This window comes from Rana temporaria, chromosome 1 (assembly GCF_905171775.1).
Source record: "Rana temporaria chromosome 1, aRanTem1.1, whole genome shotgun sequence".
Classification (NCBI taxonomy): Eukaryota; Metazoa; Chordata; class Amphibia; order Anura; family Ranidae; genus Rana; species Rana temporaria.
The window spans coordinates 688,105,914-688,125,418 of NC_053489.1; the positions used below are offsets into that span (position 1 = coordinate 688,105,914).

The 19,505-nt window shown below is 49.9% G+C and overlaps 1 protein-coding gene across 1 annotated transcript; it reads left to right on the forward strand.

Moving 5' to 3' along the window:
- Positions 1 to 874: 874 nt before the first annotated feature.
- Positions 875 to 18,286, forward strand: GGT6 (gamma-glutamyltransferase 6). The gene is made up of 4 exons (XM_040335743.1): positions 875 to 1,055; positions 12,234 to 12,604; positions 15,763 to 15,876; positions 17,075 to 18,286. Exons 1-4 carry the CDS (start codon positions 949 to 951, stop codon positions 18,262 to 18,264), a joined length of 1,782 nt encoding a protein of 593 aa, XP_040191677.1. The 5' UTR covers positions 875 to 948; the 3' UTR covers positions 18,265 to 18,286.
- Positions 18,287 to 19,505: the final 1,219 nt, after the last annotated feature.

Below are 19,505 nucleotides of genomic sequence, written 5' to 3' on the forward strand. Positions count from 1 at the left end.
GGGGGGTAATAATAGATAATATACAATAATAGGGGGGGGGTAATAATAGATAATATACAATAATGGGGGGGGGGGTAATAATAGATAATATACAATAATAGGGGGGGGGTAATAATAGATAATATACAATAATAGGGGGGGGGGTAATAATAGATAATATACAATAATGGGGGGGGGGTAATAATAGATAATATACAATAATAGGGGGGGGGGTAATAATAGATAATATACAATAATAGGGGGGGGGGTAATAATAGATAATATACAATAATGGGGGGGGGGTAATAATAGATAATATACAATAATGGGGGGGGGGGGTAATAATGGATAATATACAATAATAGGGGGGGGGGGGTAATAATAGATAATACAGGATGTGTATAGTATTAGTAATATATATGATGGAAGAGTACAGTGTATATAATAATAATGATGACGTGTACAGTGATATATATAATAATAGGCGGGAGGAGTAATGATAATATTAATAATAGGAGACTCCTCCTCCTCCTCTCAGGTGACAGTGTCGGACCGCGGGGAGAACTCCCTGTCCCGGGCTGTCACACTGGCTCTCCGCACTCCGGTGGCGGGGCGCAGCGGGGCGGGGCTACAACGAGGGGTGGGAGTGGCTGCTAGCAGCCCAGTACACCGGTAGGATGGAGGGGGCGGAGAATAAGTGAAAGTGGGCGGAACACCGAGCGGAGTGAGAACGGCTGAAGACTGCTGGGCGGGGAAAGAAGAGCATAGGAGTCTCAGAGAGGTGGGCGGGGATGAACGGGTACTGGGCGGGGATAAACAGGTGGTGGGCGGGGATGGACAGGTGTTGGGCGGGGATGAACAGGTGGTGGGCGGAGGTAGACAGGTGGTGGGCGGAGACGGACAGGTGGTGGGCGTGTCTCGGGTAACAGGTGAGTCAGGAAGAGGTGAGAAGAGGGGAGAAGGGGACAGATGGCTCCACCGAGACCCGAAATCCGATACCAGAAAGTACAGAACACCCCGGGGGAGGGGGAGAAGGAGGAGGAGGAGCAAGAGGAGGTCACCATCTACCTGTACAGGTAATATCCATATCTAGGGGTCCCCCCCATATATCCCTAGGGGAGGGGTCACCATCTACCTGTACAGGTAATATCCATATCTAGGGGTCCCCCCCATATATCCCTAGGGGAGGGGTCACCATCTACCTGTACAGGTAATATCCATATCTAGGGGTCCCCATATATCCCTAGGGGAGGGGTCACCATCTACCTGTACAGGTAATATCTATATCTAGGGGTCCCCTCCATATATCCCTAGGGGAGGGGTCACCATCTACCTGTACAGGTAATATCCATATCTAGGGGTCCCCCCATATATCCCTAGGGGAGGGGTCACCATCTACCTGTACAGGTAATATCTATATCTAGGGGTCCCCATATATCCCTAGGGGAGGGGTCACCATCTACCTGTACAGGTAATATCTATATCTAGGGGTCCCCCCCATATATCCCTAGGGGAGGGGTCACCATCTACCTGTACAGGTAATATCCATATCTAGGGGTCCCCCCATATATCCCTAGGGGAGGGGTCACCATCTACCTGTACAGGTAATATCCATATCTAGGGGTCCCCTCCATATATCCCTAGGGGAGGGGTCACCATCTACCTGTACAGGTAATATCCATATCTAGGGGTCCCCATATATCCCTAGGGGAGGGGTCACCATCTACCTGTACAGGTAATATCTATATCTAGGGGTCCCCTCCATATATCCCTAGGGGAGGGGTCACCATCTACCTGTACAGGTAATATCCATATCTAGGGGCCCCCATATATCCCTAGGGGAGGGGTCACCATCTACCTGTACAGGTAATATCCATATCTAGGGGTCCCCCCCATATATCCCTAGGGGAGGGGTCACCATCTACCTGTACAGGTAATATCCATATCTAGGGTCCCCCCATATATCCCTAGGGGAGGGGTCACCATCTACCTGTACAGGTAATATCCATATCTAGGGGTCCCCTCCATATATCCCTAGGGGAGGGGTCACCATCTACCTGTACAGGTAATATCCATATCTAGGGGTCCCCATATATCCCTAGGGGAGGGGTCACCATCTACCTGTACAGGTAATATCCATATCTAGGGGTCCCCTCCATATATCCCTAGGGGAGGGGTCACCATCTACCTGTACAGGTAATATCCATATCTAGGGGTCCCCCTCCATATATCCCTAGGGGAGGGGTCACCATCTACCTGTACAGGTAATATCCATATCTAGGGGTCCCCATATATCCCTAGGGGAGGGGTCACCATCTACCTGTACAGGTAATATCTATATCTAGGGGTCCCCTCCATATATCCCTAGGGGAGGGGTCACCATCTACCTGTACAGGTAATATCCATATCTAGGGGTCCCCATATATCCCTAGGGGAGGGGTCACCATCTACCTGTACAGGTAATATCCATATCTAGGGGTCCCCTCCATATATCCCTAGGGGAGGGGTCACCATCTACCTGTACAGGTAATATCCATATCTAGGGGTCCCCATATATCCCTAGGGGAGGGGTCACCATCTACCTGTACAGGTAATATCCATATCTAGGGGTCCCCTCCATATATCCCTAGGGGAGGGGTCACCATCTACCTGTACAGGTAATATCCATATCTAGGGGTCCCCATATATCCCTAGGGGAGGGGTCACCATCTACCTGTACAGGTAATATCCATATCTAGGGGTCCCCTCCATATATCCCTAGGGGAGGGGTCACCATCTACCTGTACAGGTAATATCCATATCTAGGGGTCCCCCTCCATATATCCCTAGGGGAGGGGTCACCATCTACCTGTACAGGTAATATCCATATCTAGGGGTCCCCCCCATATATCCCTAGGGGAGGGGTCACCATCTACCTGTACAGGTAATATCCATATCTAGGGGTCCCCCTCCATATATCCCTAGGGGAGGGGTCACCATCTACCTGTACAGGTGTGACTCTCTCTATATACACTCACATGGTGTATATAGAGATCTGTATACTGGTCACAAATATATACAGCACCTTGAAAAAGTATTCATACCCCTTGAGATTCCCCAAATTTCCTCAGGTTACACATGTGGGGAATTTCAAGGGGTATGAATACTTTTTCAAAGCACTGTATGTTGTATACTGGCCATGGATATCTGTATATCGGCCACAAATACACTTTATTACCAAAAGTATTGGGACGCCTCCCCTTTACACGCACATGACCTTCAATGACCCCCCCAGTCTTAGTCCGGAGGGTTCAGTATTGAGTTGGCTCCGCCCTTTGCGGCTATATAACACCTTCACCTCTTCCGGGAAGGCCGCCCACAAGGTTTAGGGGCGTGTCTATGGGAATGTTTGACCGATCTTCCAGAAGCACATTTGTGAGATCAGACACTGATGTTGGATGAGAAGGTCTGGCTCGCAGTCTCCACTCTAATTCATCCCAAAGGTGTTCTATGGGGTTGAGGTCAGGACTCTGTGCAGGACAGTCTATTTCCTCACTCATCCATGTCTTTATGGACCTTGCTTTGTGTACTGGTGAGCAGTCATGTTGAAACAGAAAGGGGCCGTCCCCCAAACTCCTCCCACAAAGTTGGGGGCATGAAATTATCTAAAATATCTTGGTATGCCGACGCCTTAAGAGTTCCCTTCACTGGAACTAAGAGGCCAACCCAACCCCTGAAACACAACCCCCCACCATAATCCCCCCTCCCCCCACACCATAATCCCCCCTCCACCAAATGGTTTGGACCAGTGCACAAAGCAAGGTCCATAGAGACATAGATGAGCGAGTTTGGGGTGGAGGAACTTGACTGGCCTGCACAGAGTCCTGACCTCAACCCCACATAACACCTTTGGAATGAAGGGGCCATTCCCAAACTCCTCCCACAAAGTTGGGAGCATGAAACTGTGCAAAATGTCTTTGTATGTAACACCTTAAGGGTTCCCTTCACTGTTACTAAGGGGCCAACCCAATCCCTGGAAAACAGACCGCCCCCACTCCACCGAATGGTTTAGCCCAGTGCACAAAGCAAGGTCCATAAAGACACGGATGAGCGAGTGTGCAAGTTTTTGAGATGGGAATGAGGGACACTTATCAGCAAAAGTATGCAGGCAAAGGACACACCCCCTGCCACACCCTCTTTAACCACTTGCCGACCGGCGCACAAACTTATACGTTGACAGAATGGCAGGGCTGGGCACATGGGCGTATATACACGTCCCCTTTAATTTGCCACCGTGTGGTCGCGGGCTCCATGACCGCGGGACCCGTGGACATGGATGTCCGCCGGGGTCCCGCGATCGGGTCACAGAGCTGAAGAACGGGGAGGTGTCAGTGTAAACGCAACGTCTCCCGTGTTCTTCCTAGTGACAGGTCACTGATCGTCTGTTCCCTGTCATTGGGAGGAGCGATCAGTGTCGTGTCACAGTAAGCCCCGCCCCCTAACAGTTAGAATCACTCCCTAGGACACACTAAAGCCTTTCAGCGCCTCATACAGGTTAACCCCTTCCCTGCCAGTGTCATTTACACAGCAAGCAGTGCATTTTTTTTATAGCGCTGATCGCTGTATAAATGACAATGGTCCCAAAATGGCATCAAAAGTGTCCGATGGCGCAAAGCAATCAATAAACGCTTATCGTGATTTTTTTTTTTTTTTACCAAAAATATGTAGAATACGCATCGCCCTAAACTGAGGGAAAAAAACTTTTTTTTATATATATATTTTTGGGGGATATTTATTAAAAAATAAATATATTTTTACTTTTCAATAGTCGCTCTATTTTTGTTTATAAAAACCGCAGAGGTGATCAAATACCACCAAAAGAAAGCTCTATTTGTGGGGGAAAAAGGACGCCAATTTTGTTTGGGAGCCACGTCGCACGACCGCGCAATTGTCAGTTAACCGCTTCAGCCCCGGACCACTATGCAGGTAAAGGACCCGGACAGTTTTTACGATTTGGCACTGCGTTGCTTTAACTGACAATTGCGCAGTCGTGCGACGTGGCTCCCAAACAAAATTGGCGTCCTTTTTTTCCCACAAATAGAGCTTTCTTTTGCCGGTCACCTCTGCGGTTTTTAGTTTTAAAACATTTTTATAAACAAAAATAGAGCGACAATTTTGAAAAAAATGCAATATTTTTTACTTTTTGCTATAATAAATATCCCCCAAAAACATATATAATTATTTTTCCCTCAGTTTAGGCCGATACGTATTCTTCTACCTATTTTTGGTAAAAAAAAATCGCAATAATCGTTTATCGGTTGGTTTGCGCAAAATTTATAGCGTTTACAAAATAGGGGATAGTTTTATGGCATTTTTATTATTTTTTTTTTTTTTACTACTAATGGCGGCGATCAGTGATTTTTTTTGTGACTGCGACATTATGGCGGACACTTCGGACAATTTTGACACATTTTTGGGACCATTGTCATTTTCACACCAAAAAATGCATTTAAATTGCATTCTTTATTGTGAAAATGACAGTTGCAGTTTGGGAGATAACCACAGGGGGCGCTGTAGGAGTTAGTGTTCACCTAGTGTGTGTTTACAACTGTAGGGGGGTGTGGCTGTAGGACTGACGTCATCGATCGTGTCTCCCTATAAAACGGATCACTCGATCGATGCGCCGCCACAGTGAAGCACGGGGAAGCCATGTTTACATACAGCTCTCCCCGTTCTTCAGCTCCGGGGAGCGATCGCCGCACTCCAGCGGCAATCGGGTCCCACGGTCACGGAGCTTCGGACCGGGTCGCGTGCACACGCCCGTGACCCCACGGCTGGGCTTAAACGGCAACGTACCTATACGTGCTTGTGCCCAGCCGTGCCATTCTGCCGACATATATCAGCGTGAAGGGGGTCCTTAAGTGGTTAAAGCGACGCAGTGCCGAATCGCAAAAAGGGGCCAGGTCCTTAACCTGCATAATGGTCCGGGGCTGAAGTGGTTAAAGTTCATGTGTGTGTGTGTGTGTAAAGGCAGGCGTCCCAATACTTTTGGCAATAATATATAATGTAGGACAGGGATAGCTGTATACCGATTGGTTAGAAGGGATGTACACTGTAGTATGGGGGATGGTGTCCTGTCACAGCCGGCGTGTCGGGTTCTGCCGGTGGAGCGGGTCAGACCTGTACGGCTGGGTGTCGGGGAAGAGGCGGGTGCCGTCTGTGTGTTTTTTCTTCCTATCCCAGAAGGACGTCCCTCGGGCTGTGGTCGCGCTGGGTGCGGGAATGTGTGTGAATTTGTATATTTTCCCGCACAACACCAAGACAAACCTGCCGCCTGCAGAGGCGATCCGCATTCCCATACTTCTTATTGGCCTTCCTTCACACCCACCAGAACACCCGTAGTTCCAGAGTGCCATGCGGGTCGCTGCGGCATCATATTAAAATTCACACCTGCACCGATTTTGCACATTTAGGACGGCCCTAAAAAAAAAAAGTGCACATCTGGACGCACCTCATGGTGTGAATGAACTGATATTTTATCCTGCCCCCCCCCCCCATCAATATGCTAATGAAACGCTGAAATAATATCATTCCGCTTTCATTACACACCTTATTTTATACCTGGTGATGTCATCACTGGGACTCTGTGCTTCTCTATGGAATGCAGGTAGATCATGGCTGGTGGGAGGGGCCGGCAGGGGGCTGTACATGGCTTCCTGAGCGCATCAGGGGGGGGGGAGGGTGTCACCACAACTTGGGATCAGTGAGGAGAAGGGGACCATGTGACCAGCCTGAAGCCCGGATTAGGGCTTTGCAGTTTACCTGTACCTATCTGGTTGAAGTGATCGGATTTCGGGTCACTCTTCTTATGGATGTTGGAGATTCCTGAGGTGGCCTTCATCGGGCGATCGGATTGGACGATCCGGCTCTGCCTACTGGGTTTTATTTTATGTTGCCCAGTATGCCCCACCTGGGATCGGGAACGTGTCACGTTAGTCGGGAATGCCCTGTGTTGGTCGGGAATGCTCTGTGTTGGTCGGGAATGCCCTGTGTTGGTCGGGAATGCCCTGTGTTGGTCAGGAATGCCCTGTGTTGGTCAGGAATGCTCTGTGTTGGTCGGGAATGCTCTGTGTTGGTCGGGAATGCTCTGTGTTGGTCGGGAATGCCCTGTGTTGGTCGGGAATGCTCTGTGTTGGTCGGGAATGCTCTGTGTTGGTCGGGAATGCTCTGTGTTGGTCGGGAATGCTCTGTGTTGGTCGGGAATGCCCTGTGTTGGTCGGGAATGCCCTGTGTTGGTCGGGAATGCTCTGTGTTGGTCGGGAATGCTCTGTGCTGGTCGGTAATGCCCTGTGCTGGTCAGGAATGCTCTGTGTTGGTCGGGAATGCTCTGTGTTGGTCGGGAATGCTCTGTGTTGGTCGGGAATGCTCTGTGTTGGTCGGGAATGCCCCGTGCTGGTCGGGAATGCCCTGTGTTGGTTGGGAATGCCCGGTGCTGATTGGGAATGCCCTGTGTTGGTCGGGAATGCCCTGTGTTGGTCGGGAATGCTCTGTGTTGGTCGGAAATGCCCTGTGCTGGTCGGGAATGCCCTGTGTTGGTCGGGAATGCTCTGTGTTGGTCGGGAATGCCCTGTGTTGGTCGGGAATGCCCTGTGTTGGTCTGGAATGCCCTGTGTTGGTCGGGAATGCCCTGTGTTGGTCGGGAATGCCCTGTGTTGGTCGGGAATGCCCTGTGTTGGTCAGGAATGCCCTGTGTTGGTCAGGAATGCTCTGTGTTGGTCGGGAATGCTCTGTGTTGGTCGGGAATGCTCTGTGTTGGTCGGGAATGCCCTGTGTTGGTCGGGAATGCTCTGTGTTGGTCAGGAATGCTCTGTGTTGGTCGGGAATGCTCTGTGTTGGTCGGGAATGCTCTGTGTTGGTCGGGAATGCCCTGTGTTGGTCGGGAATGCTCTGTGTTGGTCGGGAATGCTCTGTGCTGGTCGGTAATGCCCTGTGCTGGTCAGGAATGCTCTGTGTTGGTCGGGAATGCTCTGTGTTGGTCGGGAATGCTCTGTGTTGGTCGGGAATGCTCTGTGTTGGTCGGGAATGTCCCGTGTTGGTCGGGAATGCCCCGTGCTGGTCGGGAATGCCCTGTGTTGGTCGGAAAAGCCCTGTGTTGGTCGGGAATGCTCTGTGTTGGTCGGAAATGCCCTGTGCTGGTCGGGAATGCCCTGTGCTCGTCAGGAATGTCCTGCGTTGATCGGGAATGCTCTGTGTTGGTCGGGAATGCTCTTTGTTGGTCGGGAATGCTCTGTGTTGGTCGGGAATGCCCTGTGTTGGTCGGGAATGCTCTGTGTTGGTCGGGAATGCTCTGTGTTGGTCGGGAATGCTCTGTGTTGGTCGGGAATGCTCTGTGTTGGTCGGGAATGCCCTGTGTTGGTCGGGAATGCTCTGTGTTGGTCGGGAATGCCCTGTGTTGGTCGGGAATGCTCTGTGTTGGTCAGGAATGTCCTATGTTGGTCGGGAATGCCCTGTGCTGGTCAGGAATGTCCTGTGTTGGTCGGGAATGCTCTGTGTTGGTCAGGAATGTCCTGTGTTGGTCGGGAATGCCCTGTGCTGGTCAGGAATGTCCTGTGTTGGTCGGGAATGCCCTGTGTTGGTCAGGAATGTCCCGTGTTGGTCGGGAATGTCCCGTGCTGGTCGGGAATGTCCCGTGTTGGTCGGGAATGTCCCGTGTTGGTCGGGAATGCCCCGTGTTGGTCGGGAATGCCCCGTGCTGGTCGGGAATGCCCGGTGCTGATTGGGAATGCCCTGTGTTGGTCGGGAATGCCCTGTGTTGGTCGGGAATGCCCTGTGCTGGTCGGGAATGCCCTGTGTTGGTCGGGAATGCCCTGTGTTGGTCGGGAATGCCCTGTGTTGGTCGGGAATGCCCTGTGCTGGTCGGGAATGCCCTGTGCTGGTCGGGAATGCCCTGTGCTGGTCGGGAATGCCCTGTGTTGGTCGGGAATGCCCTGTGTTGGTCGGGAATGCCCTGTGTTGGTCGGGAATGCCCTGTGCTGGTCGGGAATGCCCTGTGCTGGTCGGGAATGCCTTGTGTTGGTTGGGAATGCTCTGAGCCAGTCATGAACACAGCCAGGAATGACTTTGGGAGGATCTGATCGTTGGAAGACCAAAGAGATAGACGATGATGCGTTCTTTTCAGTGACCCCTTTTTTCGGGGCTCCATCCAGATCCACGTTACATTGGGGCTCCATCCAGATCCACTTTACATTGGGGCTCCATCCAGATCCACTTTACATCGGGGCTCCATCCAGATCCACGTTACATTGGGGCTCCATCCAGATCCACTTTACATTGGGGCTCCATCCAGATCCACTTTACATCGGGGCTCCATCCAGATCCACTTTACATTGGGGCTCCATCCAGATCCACGTTACATCGGGGCTCCATCCAGATCCACGTTACATTGGGGCTCCATCCAGATCCACTTTACATCGGGGCTCCATCCAGATCCACTTTACATCGGGGCTCCATCCAGATCCACTTTACATTGGGGCTCCATCCAGATCCACGTTACATCGGGGCTCCATCCAGATCCACTTTACATCGGGGCTCCATCCAGATCCACTTTACATCGGGGCTCCATCCAGATCCACTTTACATTGGGGCTCCATCCAGATCCACGTTACATCGGGGCTCCATCCAGATCCACGTTACATTGGGGCTCACTTTATCACATTGAGGTTTATTGTCTTTGGGATCACAAATGAGAGTGAATGAGGAAGAGATACTACATATTGTACACACCTAAAGATTGATGACGATCATCTCAGATCTATCAGAGTGTATGATTGGGGACAATCCCTATGGACAGTCTACCACCTCCACAGACCAGGGGAAGTAATTATTTGGCAGGATTGGTACATCTTTGACGGGGGGTAAAAGTATCACTTCCAGATATATTCAATGAAGGGTGTATGGATGAAAAGAGGGGAGCTAGGATAGATACCCAGAAGTGGTAATACCCACCTTGTAGTGGTATAGTAGATATGCCTCCCTTGGGAGCTCACTACTGGAGCAATTTTCAACCTAACTTCCATCCCTCAGTCCAACCCTCAACTTAACCTCCAACCCTCAACCTAACCCTTTTCACTAATCATCAATGTAACCCTAACCCTTTTCACTAACCCTCAACCTAACCATCATCCCTCAGCCCAACCCTCAATTTAACCTCCAACCCTCAACCTAACCCTTTCCACTAATCCTTACTGTAAACCCTAGCCCAACCTCAATTTAACCTCCAACCCTCAACCTAACCCTTTCCACTAATCCTTACTGTAACCCTAACCCTTTTCACTAACCCTCAACCTAACCCCCATCCCAACCCTCAATTTAACCTCCATCCCTCAACCTAGCCCTTTCCACTAATCTTCAATGTAACCCTAACCCTTTTCACTAACCCTCAAACTAACCTCCATCCCTCAGCCTAACCCTTTCCACTAATCCTCGCTGTACCCCTAACCCTTTCCACTAAACCCCAACCTAACCTCCATCCCTCAACCTAACCTTTTCCACTAACCCTCAACCTAACCTTTATCCCTCTGCTTAACCCTTTACACTAATTCTTAATCTAACCTAACCCCTTTCACTAACCCTCAGCCTAACCCTTTCCACTAATTCTCAACATAACCTCCATCCCTCAGCTTAACCCTTTCCAATAACCCTCAACCTAACCTTTTCCACTAACCCTCAACCTAACCTTCATCCCTCAGCCTAACCCTTCCCACTAACCCTCAACCTAACCTTCATCCCTCAGCCCAACCCTTTCCACTAAACTTTAACCTAACCTTTATCTTTCAACCCAACCCTTTCCACTAACCCTCAACTTAACCTCCATCCCTCAACCTAACCCTGTTCACTAATCCTTAATGTAACCCTAACCCTTTCTAATAACCCTCAACCTAACCTCCATTCCTCAGCCTAACCAGGGGGGCTGTTGACATTGGTTCCCCCCCCCCCCAGAGTATTGAGCACCAGCCACCACTGCTTTCCACTAACCCTTTCCTCTGACCCTCAACATAACCACCATCCCAAAGCCTAACCCTTTCCACTACCCCTCAACTTAACCCTTTCCATTGATCCTTAATCTAACCCTAACCCTTTTCACTAACCATCGACCCAACCTCCTTCACTCAGCCTAACCCTTTCCACTAATCCTTTACCTAACCTCCATCCCTCAACCTAACCTCCATCCCTAAGCCTAACCCTTTCCACTAACCTTCATCCCTCAGCTTAGCCCCTTCTACTAACCCTCAACCTGACCTTTATCTCTCAACCCAAGCCTTTTCTACTAATCCTCAACCTAACCTGAATCCCTCAGCTTAACCCTTTCCATTAATCCTCAACTTAACCCTCATCCCTCAGCCTAACCCATTCCACTAACCCTCAACCTAGCCTCCATCCCTCAACCCATCATTTTTTACTAATCCTCTACCTAACCTCTATTCATCAACCCAAACTTTTCCACTATCCCTCAACCTAACCTACATCCTTCAGCCTAACCCTTTCCACTATCCCTCATCCTAACCCTGACATCTTAATATGCAATCCTGCCATTAAACCCTAATCTGCTTTTCATTGTTTTCTATAGTACTTGTACCAACACTACTTTATTTGCCAAAACCCGGGCTTTTTTTCAGGGGGAACTTGGGGGAACTCAGTTACACCACCTTTGGCTCAGACCCTTTGGTGCCCGCTCACCACAATCCCTTGTAAACACAGAAGTCTGGTTTCTGTGTTTACAAGTGACAGCTTTGTAACCCCCTGAACACTTCACTCTGTATGTAATGCAATTCTGGTATTTAATGCCCCTTTAAGACCCGTCTACTGTTTGTGAAATCTGAAAGGGTCGTGGTTGAGTTCCTGCACCTATTTTCTGAGAAAAAAAGCTCTGGCCAAAACAAATCCACACCATAAGGATTCCAGAACTTTCTTTCGCTAGATATGGTACCCATGGTCAGAGATTGGGGAAGTGGGTGATTCGGAAAGATGTGAAGAGGAGATGAGATACAAAACATGATGATATATAGAATATTAAATACATACAAAATTCATAAAAAAATATTTCTTTATTTAATACAGATCAACACTATTAAAACCTATTCAAAGCCCCACTCCATGTCTATGTAATCAGTATTGTCTCCGGGGTGAGACACTCCGACACATAACTTGGTTCGGTGGGAACAATCCGAGTTTTCTATGATGATATATAAAATAAATCGTTTTCATTGTTCTTGCAGCCAGCCATCATCGCCCATCCTCCGGGAACGCTATAGAGAATCCTGTTTTCGAATCTTCTCCTCCTTACTCCTACTGGGGGTGGCCGTCGGCTTCGTCTTGTACGACGTCGAGTTCAGAAATACAGAAACACCGGCCAACCCGCCAAAGTTCAGTGTCCAGCTTAACGGGTCCTCAGATAGTAGTATTTCTGGAGGTCCCCCATCACTGACCAACCATGAAGAGCTAGGAGAAAGTCATCACCACCACCACCACCATGATTCCCAAACATCGGACCAAGAAGAGGATGAGGGAGAGGAACATGGAAACTCTTCTTCTGGCCATCACCATTTTGGAGACACTTTTCACCAAGTAGCAGCCATTACCGACTCTGGTGAGGAATATAATCTGGTGATTATAGAACCCTATGACCTCTTAGGGGTATTCTAAGAAATCTGTAATTTTCCTTAGTACTTTTTTACCCAAAGACCCTTATTACTAAACTAGAAGGACTATAATGGTACCAATAGGGAAAAAAGTATCAAAAATATTTATTGTACAGAGTAAAAACATTGGGAAAAACATGAAATTGTACATATGTACCCATACTTGTCAACTGTCTCGAATTTCCCAGGACATTCCCGGAATTCAGACCCTTTTTCCGTTTTTTTCGCGATTCCCGGGAAATGTACCGGCAAATCGTTGTTTTCCTGATTTTTCGCCGCCGCTAGAGGCCCACGCCAATGTCTCCAGAATGCAGAGAACAAACAAGAGGCCGGGTGGCTGCCAATAGCAATTGAGCTGTGGCTGGGGGACACCAGATGTAAGGGGGGCTTCTCCACTGGGGACACCTGATGTAAGATGAGTCTTGCCCCTGCTCCTTCCTCCTCTCCGAGTCTTGCCCCTGCCCCTTCCTCCTTCCCGAGTCTTGCCCCTGCTCCTTCCTCCTCTCCGAGTCTTGCCCCCTGTTCCTTCCTCCTCTCCGAGTCTTGCTCCTTCCTCCTCTCCGAGTCTTGCCCCCTGTTCCTTCCTCCTCTCCGAGTCTTGCCCCTGCCCCTTTCCGAGTCTTGCCCCCGCTCCTTCCTCCTCTCCGAGTCTTGCCCCCGCTCCTTCTCCCTTCCCAAGTCTTGCCCCTGCTCCTTCCTCCTCTCCGAGTCTTGCCCCTGCTCCTTCCTCCTCTCCGAGTCTTGCCCCTGCTCCTTCCTCCTCTCCGAGTCTTGCCCCTGCTCCTTCCTCCTCTCCGAGTCTTGCCCCTGCTCCTTCCTCCTCTCCGAGTCTTGCTCCTGCTCCTTCCTCCTCTCTGAGTCTTGACATTCCCTTCCCCCTCTCCGAGTCTTGCCCCTGCTCCTTCCACCTCTCCGAGTCTTGCCCCTGCTCCTTCCTCCTCTCCGAGTCTTGCCCCTGCTCCTTCCTCCTCTCCGAGTCTTGCCCCTGCCCCTTCCTCCTCTCCGAGTCTTGCCCCTGCCCCTTCCTCCTCTCCGAGTCTTGCCCCTGCTCCTTCCTCCTCTCCGAGTCTTGCCCCTGCTCCTTCCTCCTCTCCGAGTCTTGCCCCTGCCCCTTCCTCCTCTCCGAGTCTTGCCCCTGCTCCTTCCTCCTCTCCGAGTCTTGCCCCTGCCCCTTCCTCCTCTCCGAGTCTTGCCCCTGCCCCTTCCTCCTCTCCGAGTCTTGCCCCTGCTCCTTCCTCCTCTCCGAGTCTTGCCCCTGCTCCTTCCTCCTCTCCGAGTCTTGCCCCTGCCCCTTCCTCCTCTCCGAGTCTTGCCCCTGCTCCTTCCTCCTCTCCGAGTCTTGCCCCTGGGGGTGGCCGTCGGCTTCGTCTTGTACGACGTAGAGTTCAGAAATACAGAAACACCGGCCAACCCGCCAAAGTTCAGTGTCCAGCTTGATGGGTCCTCAGATAGTAATATTTCTGGAGGTCCCCCATCACTGACCAACCATGAAGAGCTAGGAGAAGGTCATCACCACCACCACCATGATTCCCAAACATCGGACCAAGAAGAGGATGAGGGAGAGGAACATGGAAACTCTTCTTCTGGCCATCACCATTTTGGAGACACTTTTCACCAAGTAGCAGCCATTACCGACTCTGGTGAGGAATATAATCTGGTGATTATAGAATCCTATGACCTCTTAGGGGTATTCTAAGAAAGCTGTAATTTTCCTTAGTACTTTTTTACCCAAAGACCCTTATTACTAAACTAGAAGGACTATAATGGTACCAATAGGCAAAAGTATAATAATATTTATTGTACAGAGTAAAAACATTGGAAAAAAACATGAAATTGTACATATGTACCCATACTTGTCAACTGTCCCGAATTTCTCAAGACATTCCCGGAATTTAGACCCTTTTTCCGGTTTTTCACGATTCCTGGGAAATGTCCAGGGAAATCTTTGTTTACCTGATTTTTCGCCGCCGCTAGAGGCCCACACCAATTTCTCCAGAATGCCGATAACAAACAAGAGGCCGGGTGGCTGCCAATAGCAATTGAGCTGTGGCTGGGGAACACCGGATGTAAGGGGGGCCTCTCCACTGGGGACACCTGATGTAAGATGAGTCTCTGCAGGGAATGCCTGGTGTAAAGAGTGACTCTACTCTCCTCCTCTTGCCCCTGCCTCTTCCTCCTTTCTAAGTCTTCCCCCTGCTCCTTCCTCCTCTCCGAGTCTTGCCCCTGCCTCTTCCTCCTCTCCTCCTCTTGCCCCTGCCCCTTCCTCCTCTCCAAGTCTTGCCCCTTCCTCCTCTCCGAGTCTTGCCCCTGCCCCTTCCTCCTCTCCGAGTCTTGCCCCTGCTCCTTCCTCCTCTCCGAGTCTTGCCTCTGCTCCTTCCTCCTCTCCGAGTCTTGCTCCCGCTCCTTCCTCCTCTCCGAGTCTTGCCCCTGCTCCTTCCTCCTCTCCGAGTCTTGCCCCTGCTCCTTCCTCCTCTCCGAGTCTTGCCCCTGCTCCTTCCTCCTCTCCGAGTCTTGCCCCTGCTCCTTCCTCCTCTCCGAGTCTTGCCCCTGCTCCTTCCTCCTCTCCGAGTCTTGCCCCTGCTCCTTCCTCCTCTCCGAGTCTTGCCCCTGCTCCTTCCTCCTCTCCGAGTCTTGCCCCTGCTCCTTCCTCCTCTCCGAGCCTTGCCCCTGCTCCTTCTTCCTCTCCGAGCCTTGCCCCTGCTCCTTCCTCCTCTCCGAGCCTTGCCCCTGCTCCTTCCTCCTCTCCGAGTCTTGCCCCTGCTCCTTCCTCCTCTCCGAGTCTTGCCCCTGCTCCTTCCTCCTCTCCGAGTCTTGCCCCTGCTCCTTCCTCCTCTCCGAGTCTTGCCCCTGCTCCTTCCTCCTCTTCACACCTCCCGTCAGGTTCTTGGACAATCAACATCTGTTTTTCTGTTTGGACACACTCCGTGGTGATTGGATGAAGGTGCCATTATTCCTGGGAGATGTTCCTGGTATATTGGGGTATAAATAATTGGGAATGTTCCTGACACTTATTAGAAATGAGAACAATAAAATCAATGAATCTTATTATAAAATCACAGATATTCCTCACATTGGTCACATTACTCTTTTCTTTCCATGGTGACAGAGACGTGCTCCATGTTGGCTCGGGACATCCTCCAGTCGGGGGGTTCGGTGGTTGATGCCGGAATCTCTGCCGTGCTCTGTTTAGTGGTTGTACACCCACACACTTCTGGATTTGGTAAGCGATTGTCTACCTTCACCTGTAGGATCGGTACTACAGACTATACATCATGGGGTAAAATGTGATTGGGACGACCTAGACCAGAGGTCTCCAAACTGTGGCCCAAGGGCCAAATGTGGTCCTTTGCTAGCCTTTATCCGGCCCTTGGGACACTATTCCTCCCACTGATATGAGGCACTATTCCTCCCACTGACACCAACAAGTGGGCACCGTTTCTTCTACTGATACCAATGATGGGATACTTTTCCTCCTTCTGACCACCAACCCTGAGGCCATATTTATTCTCACTAATGTTGGGCCTGGGACATTTTCTGCCCCCACTGGCCACAATCCGGCCCTCCTAAAGTCTGAAGGACAATAAACTGGCCCTTTGTTTGAAAAGTTTGGAGACCCCTGACCTAGACATACACATCAGAGGGGGGAAGGAGAGGTGACAAGCCTCTGGACTTTTAGGGTGTTGACACTCACTGGTACATTATATAAAATGTATACATTTTATTACAAAAGATTAAAAAAACACAAGAGCGTTTTATACAGGCATAGTTAACAAACAATACCACTTTCAACATGTTTCGTTTGATGGAGCTTCCTCAGGAGGTTTCGGTGGGGCGTTATTCTATGCTAAAGACAACAAAAGAAATGGAATAAATACTCATGTTGATATTTGGTTAACACAATGAAAAACATGCGAAACACATATGTTGTCATGTGTGATACATGCAAATTTTGTTGTCTATCTATATAGCATAGATTAACGGCCCACTGAAATCTCCTGAGGAAGCTCTATCGAGCGAAACATGTTGAGAGTGGTATTGTTTGTTAACAATGCCTGTATAGAACAACTGATTTTCTGCTATGTATGTACAATTGCTCTCATGTTTTTTTTATCTTTTGTAATAAAATGTATCCATTTTATATAATGTACCAGTGAGTCTCAGTCTCCCTATGTCCACACCCTAAAAGGAATGCCATGTAGCCAAATTTTCACAAGAAGACCCCGCAGCACAGTGCGGGATCATCCTGTGAAATCGGGGCCACTCAACATTCTCGAAAGTGTAGTTTTAATGGTCAGAGGGAGGGGACTGGTGGAATTTAGGGGGAAATAATTGGTTTATGTGGAATTTTCCTCTTTCTTGCTGAAATGAAACCATATAACTAGCATAATGCTAAGTCCTCTCGTCATATGTCATTTCAGGTGGAGTCTTCTCGTCCATTTATTTCAACAAAGCCTCACAGAACACCTCAGTATTAAATGCAATACCCAGAGAAACGTCTTCAGTTCCATATGGAGTTCCTCGGGTTCTTCAGGGGTTATGGGTGCTTCATCAGAAGTACGGGATGAAACCCTGGGCTCAGCTAGTAAGTTCCGCTGTCATTCTAGCAGAAAAGGGGTTCTTGGTGGACTCCAGCCTCCATGCTGCTCTTGTGGCAAATCACGAGAAGGTTCTAAGCTCTGAGGGTCTGCGGAGCCTCTTCTGTGATCCTCAACATAATCTTAAAGACGTTGGAGAGAGAGTAGAAAATCCCACGCTGGGCAAACTCTTGGATCAGATTGGACGTTCCGTGTCGGACCCCGTGCTTTCAGATGACCTCACACACAGCCTGATGAGTGACATTGGGGTTACAGAAGATGAGAAATTTAGAGCGTCCATCTCTAGACATCCTACCATTGAAGACCCACTGACGCTTCACTTGGATGCACTTACTTTGTTCACTTCTGGTGGCCCCACTGCCGGGAAAATCCTCTCCAACTCCGTTCAAAAGATTTACGAAGAAGAACATAAGCAAAGCACGGAGTCGGTTTCTGAGCGTCTCCTGAATTTCTCCAAGATGATGTATGCACAGGGTGGAGCCTGGCCTAGAGACTTGTCTTCCCAATTCTCTCCTTTACAGCTTCCCGCATGGAGCCCGGCGCCTGTTGGAAGCAATATCATGATAGCCGACGCTTCCGGAGATATCTTTGTCTTGTCCCTCACACTCAACAGCACCTTTGGATCTGGGTTTGTTTCTTCATCTACAGGGATCCTGCTCAGCGACTTTGTTCAGGGTTCCTCACAGAGCTCCAGACCCCTTTACTGGGCCTGCCCATCAGTGCTGATATATGGGGCAGATAATGACGTGATGGGGTTGTCCGCTTATGGGGGAAGCTCAGTGCCATTCTCCCTGGCTCAGGTTATCGTACGTCATCTCCTCTTGGAGAAGGACCTGATGGAATCTGTGACCGGATCCCTGGTGGAGGTTCAACTTGAAGGCTCTGACCCCTGGATGGAGTACTTTGGGCTTCAGGGTAACAGCACAGAGCCGGTCGTGGCGGTGGAAGTTCAGGCAGAACATGTTCATGTTATGAAGTCTCATGGACCTTGCTGCTATCCTGCTGGACTTTAGCCCTTTCTTCATTAATGTCGAAAATTAAAGCGGATGTGCCACTAAACAAATATATTAAAAGCCAGCAGCTACAAATACTGCAGCTGCTGACTTTTAATATAAGGACACTTACCTGTCCTGGAGTCCAGCGGTGATCGCAGCAGATGACGAGCCGATCGCTCGTCACCCTGCTGCTCCCCCCTCCATCCACGGTGAGGGAACCAGGAAGTGAAGCGCTCCGGCTTCACTGCCCAGTTCCCTACGGCGCATGCGCGAGTCGCGCTGCGCCCGCCGATTGGCTCCCGCTGTGTGCTGGGAGCCGAGTGTTCCCAGCATACAACGGGGGACGGACGGAAGGTAAGGAAAAAACCCGTCCTTTGCCCGTATCGTAGGGCCGGAAGTGGGTGCAGATACCTGTCTGTAGACAGGTATCTGCACCCCCCTCCCCCCTGAAAGGTGTCAAATGTGACACCGGAGGGGGGGAGGGTGCCGATCAGCGGGACTCCACTTTAGAGTGGAGATCCGCTTTAAGCTCCTTGAAGACGGCTTCCATTGACAAGAAGTTCAATTTTCAGCAAACGAAATAGTATTTTATCAGCATGGACTTTGATAGGTACCAATGTCTGTTGAGGGGGTTGGCTGGACGCTCAGATCCTTATGCCGCGTACACACGATCGGACATTCCGATAACAAAACCGTGGATTTTTTTTCTGACGGATGTTGGCTCAGACTTGTCTTGCATACACACGGTCTCACAAATGTTGTCGGAAATTGAGAACATCAAGAATGCGGTCACGTACGACGGCACAATAAAAGTGAAGTTCCATAGCAAGTGCGCCACCCTTTGGGCTCCTTCTGCTAATCTCATGCTAGTATACGTTTGGTGAGAGACGATTCGCGTTTTTCAGCCTCCCGCTTTTCAGACCGTTACAGCGTGACAAGTGTGCTATCTCCATTATGACCGCTACTTTTACCAGACTGAGCGATTCCGTCTCGTACTTGATTCAGAGCATGCGTGGAATTTTGTGCGTCGGAATTCTCCACACACGCTCGGAATTTTCGAGAACGGATTTTGTTGTCGGAAAATTTGAGAACCAGCTCTCAAATTTTTGTTGACGGAAATTCCGACAGCAAATGTCCGATGGAGCCTACACACGGTCGGAATTTACAACCACAAGCTCCCATCAAACATTATGTTGTCGGAAATTCCAACCGTGTGTGCGCGGCATAAGAGTTTAGATCATCCTAAATGTGGGTGTTCT

Excerpts from the sequence above, each read along its gene's own strand:
- GGT6 (XM_040335743.1), top strand. The coding sequence starts at position 949 with ATGGCTCCACCGAGACCCGAAATCCGATACCAGAAAGTACAGAACACC. Across the intron at positions 1,056-12,233 it reads GTCACCATCTACCTGTACAG|CCAGCCATCATCGCCCATCC; the intron begins GTAATATCCATA and ends TTGTTCTTGCAG. Across the intron at positions 12,605-15,762 it reads AGCAGCCATTACCGACTCTG|AGACGTGCTCCATGTTGGCT; the intron begins GTGAGGAATATA and ends CCATGGTGACAG.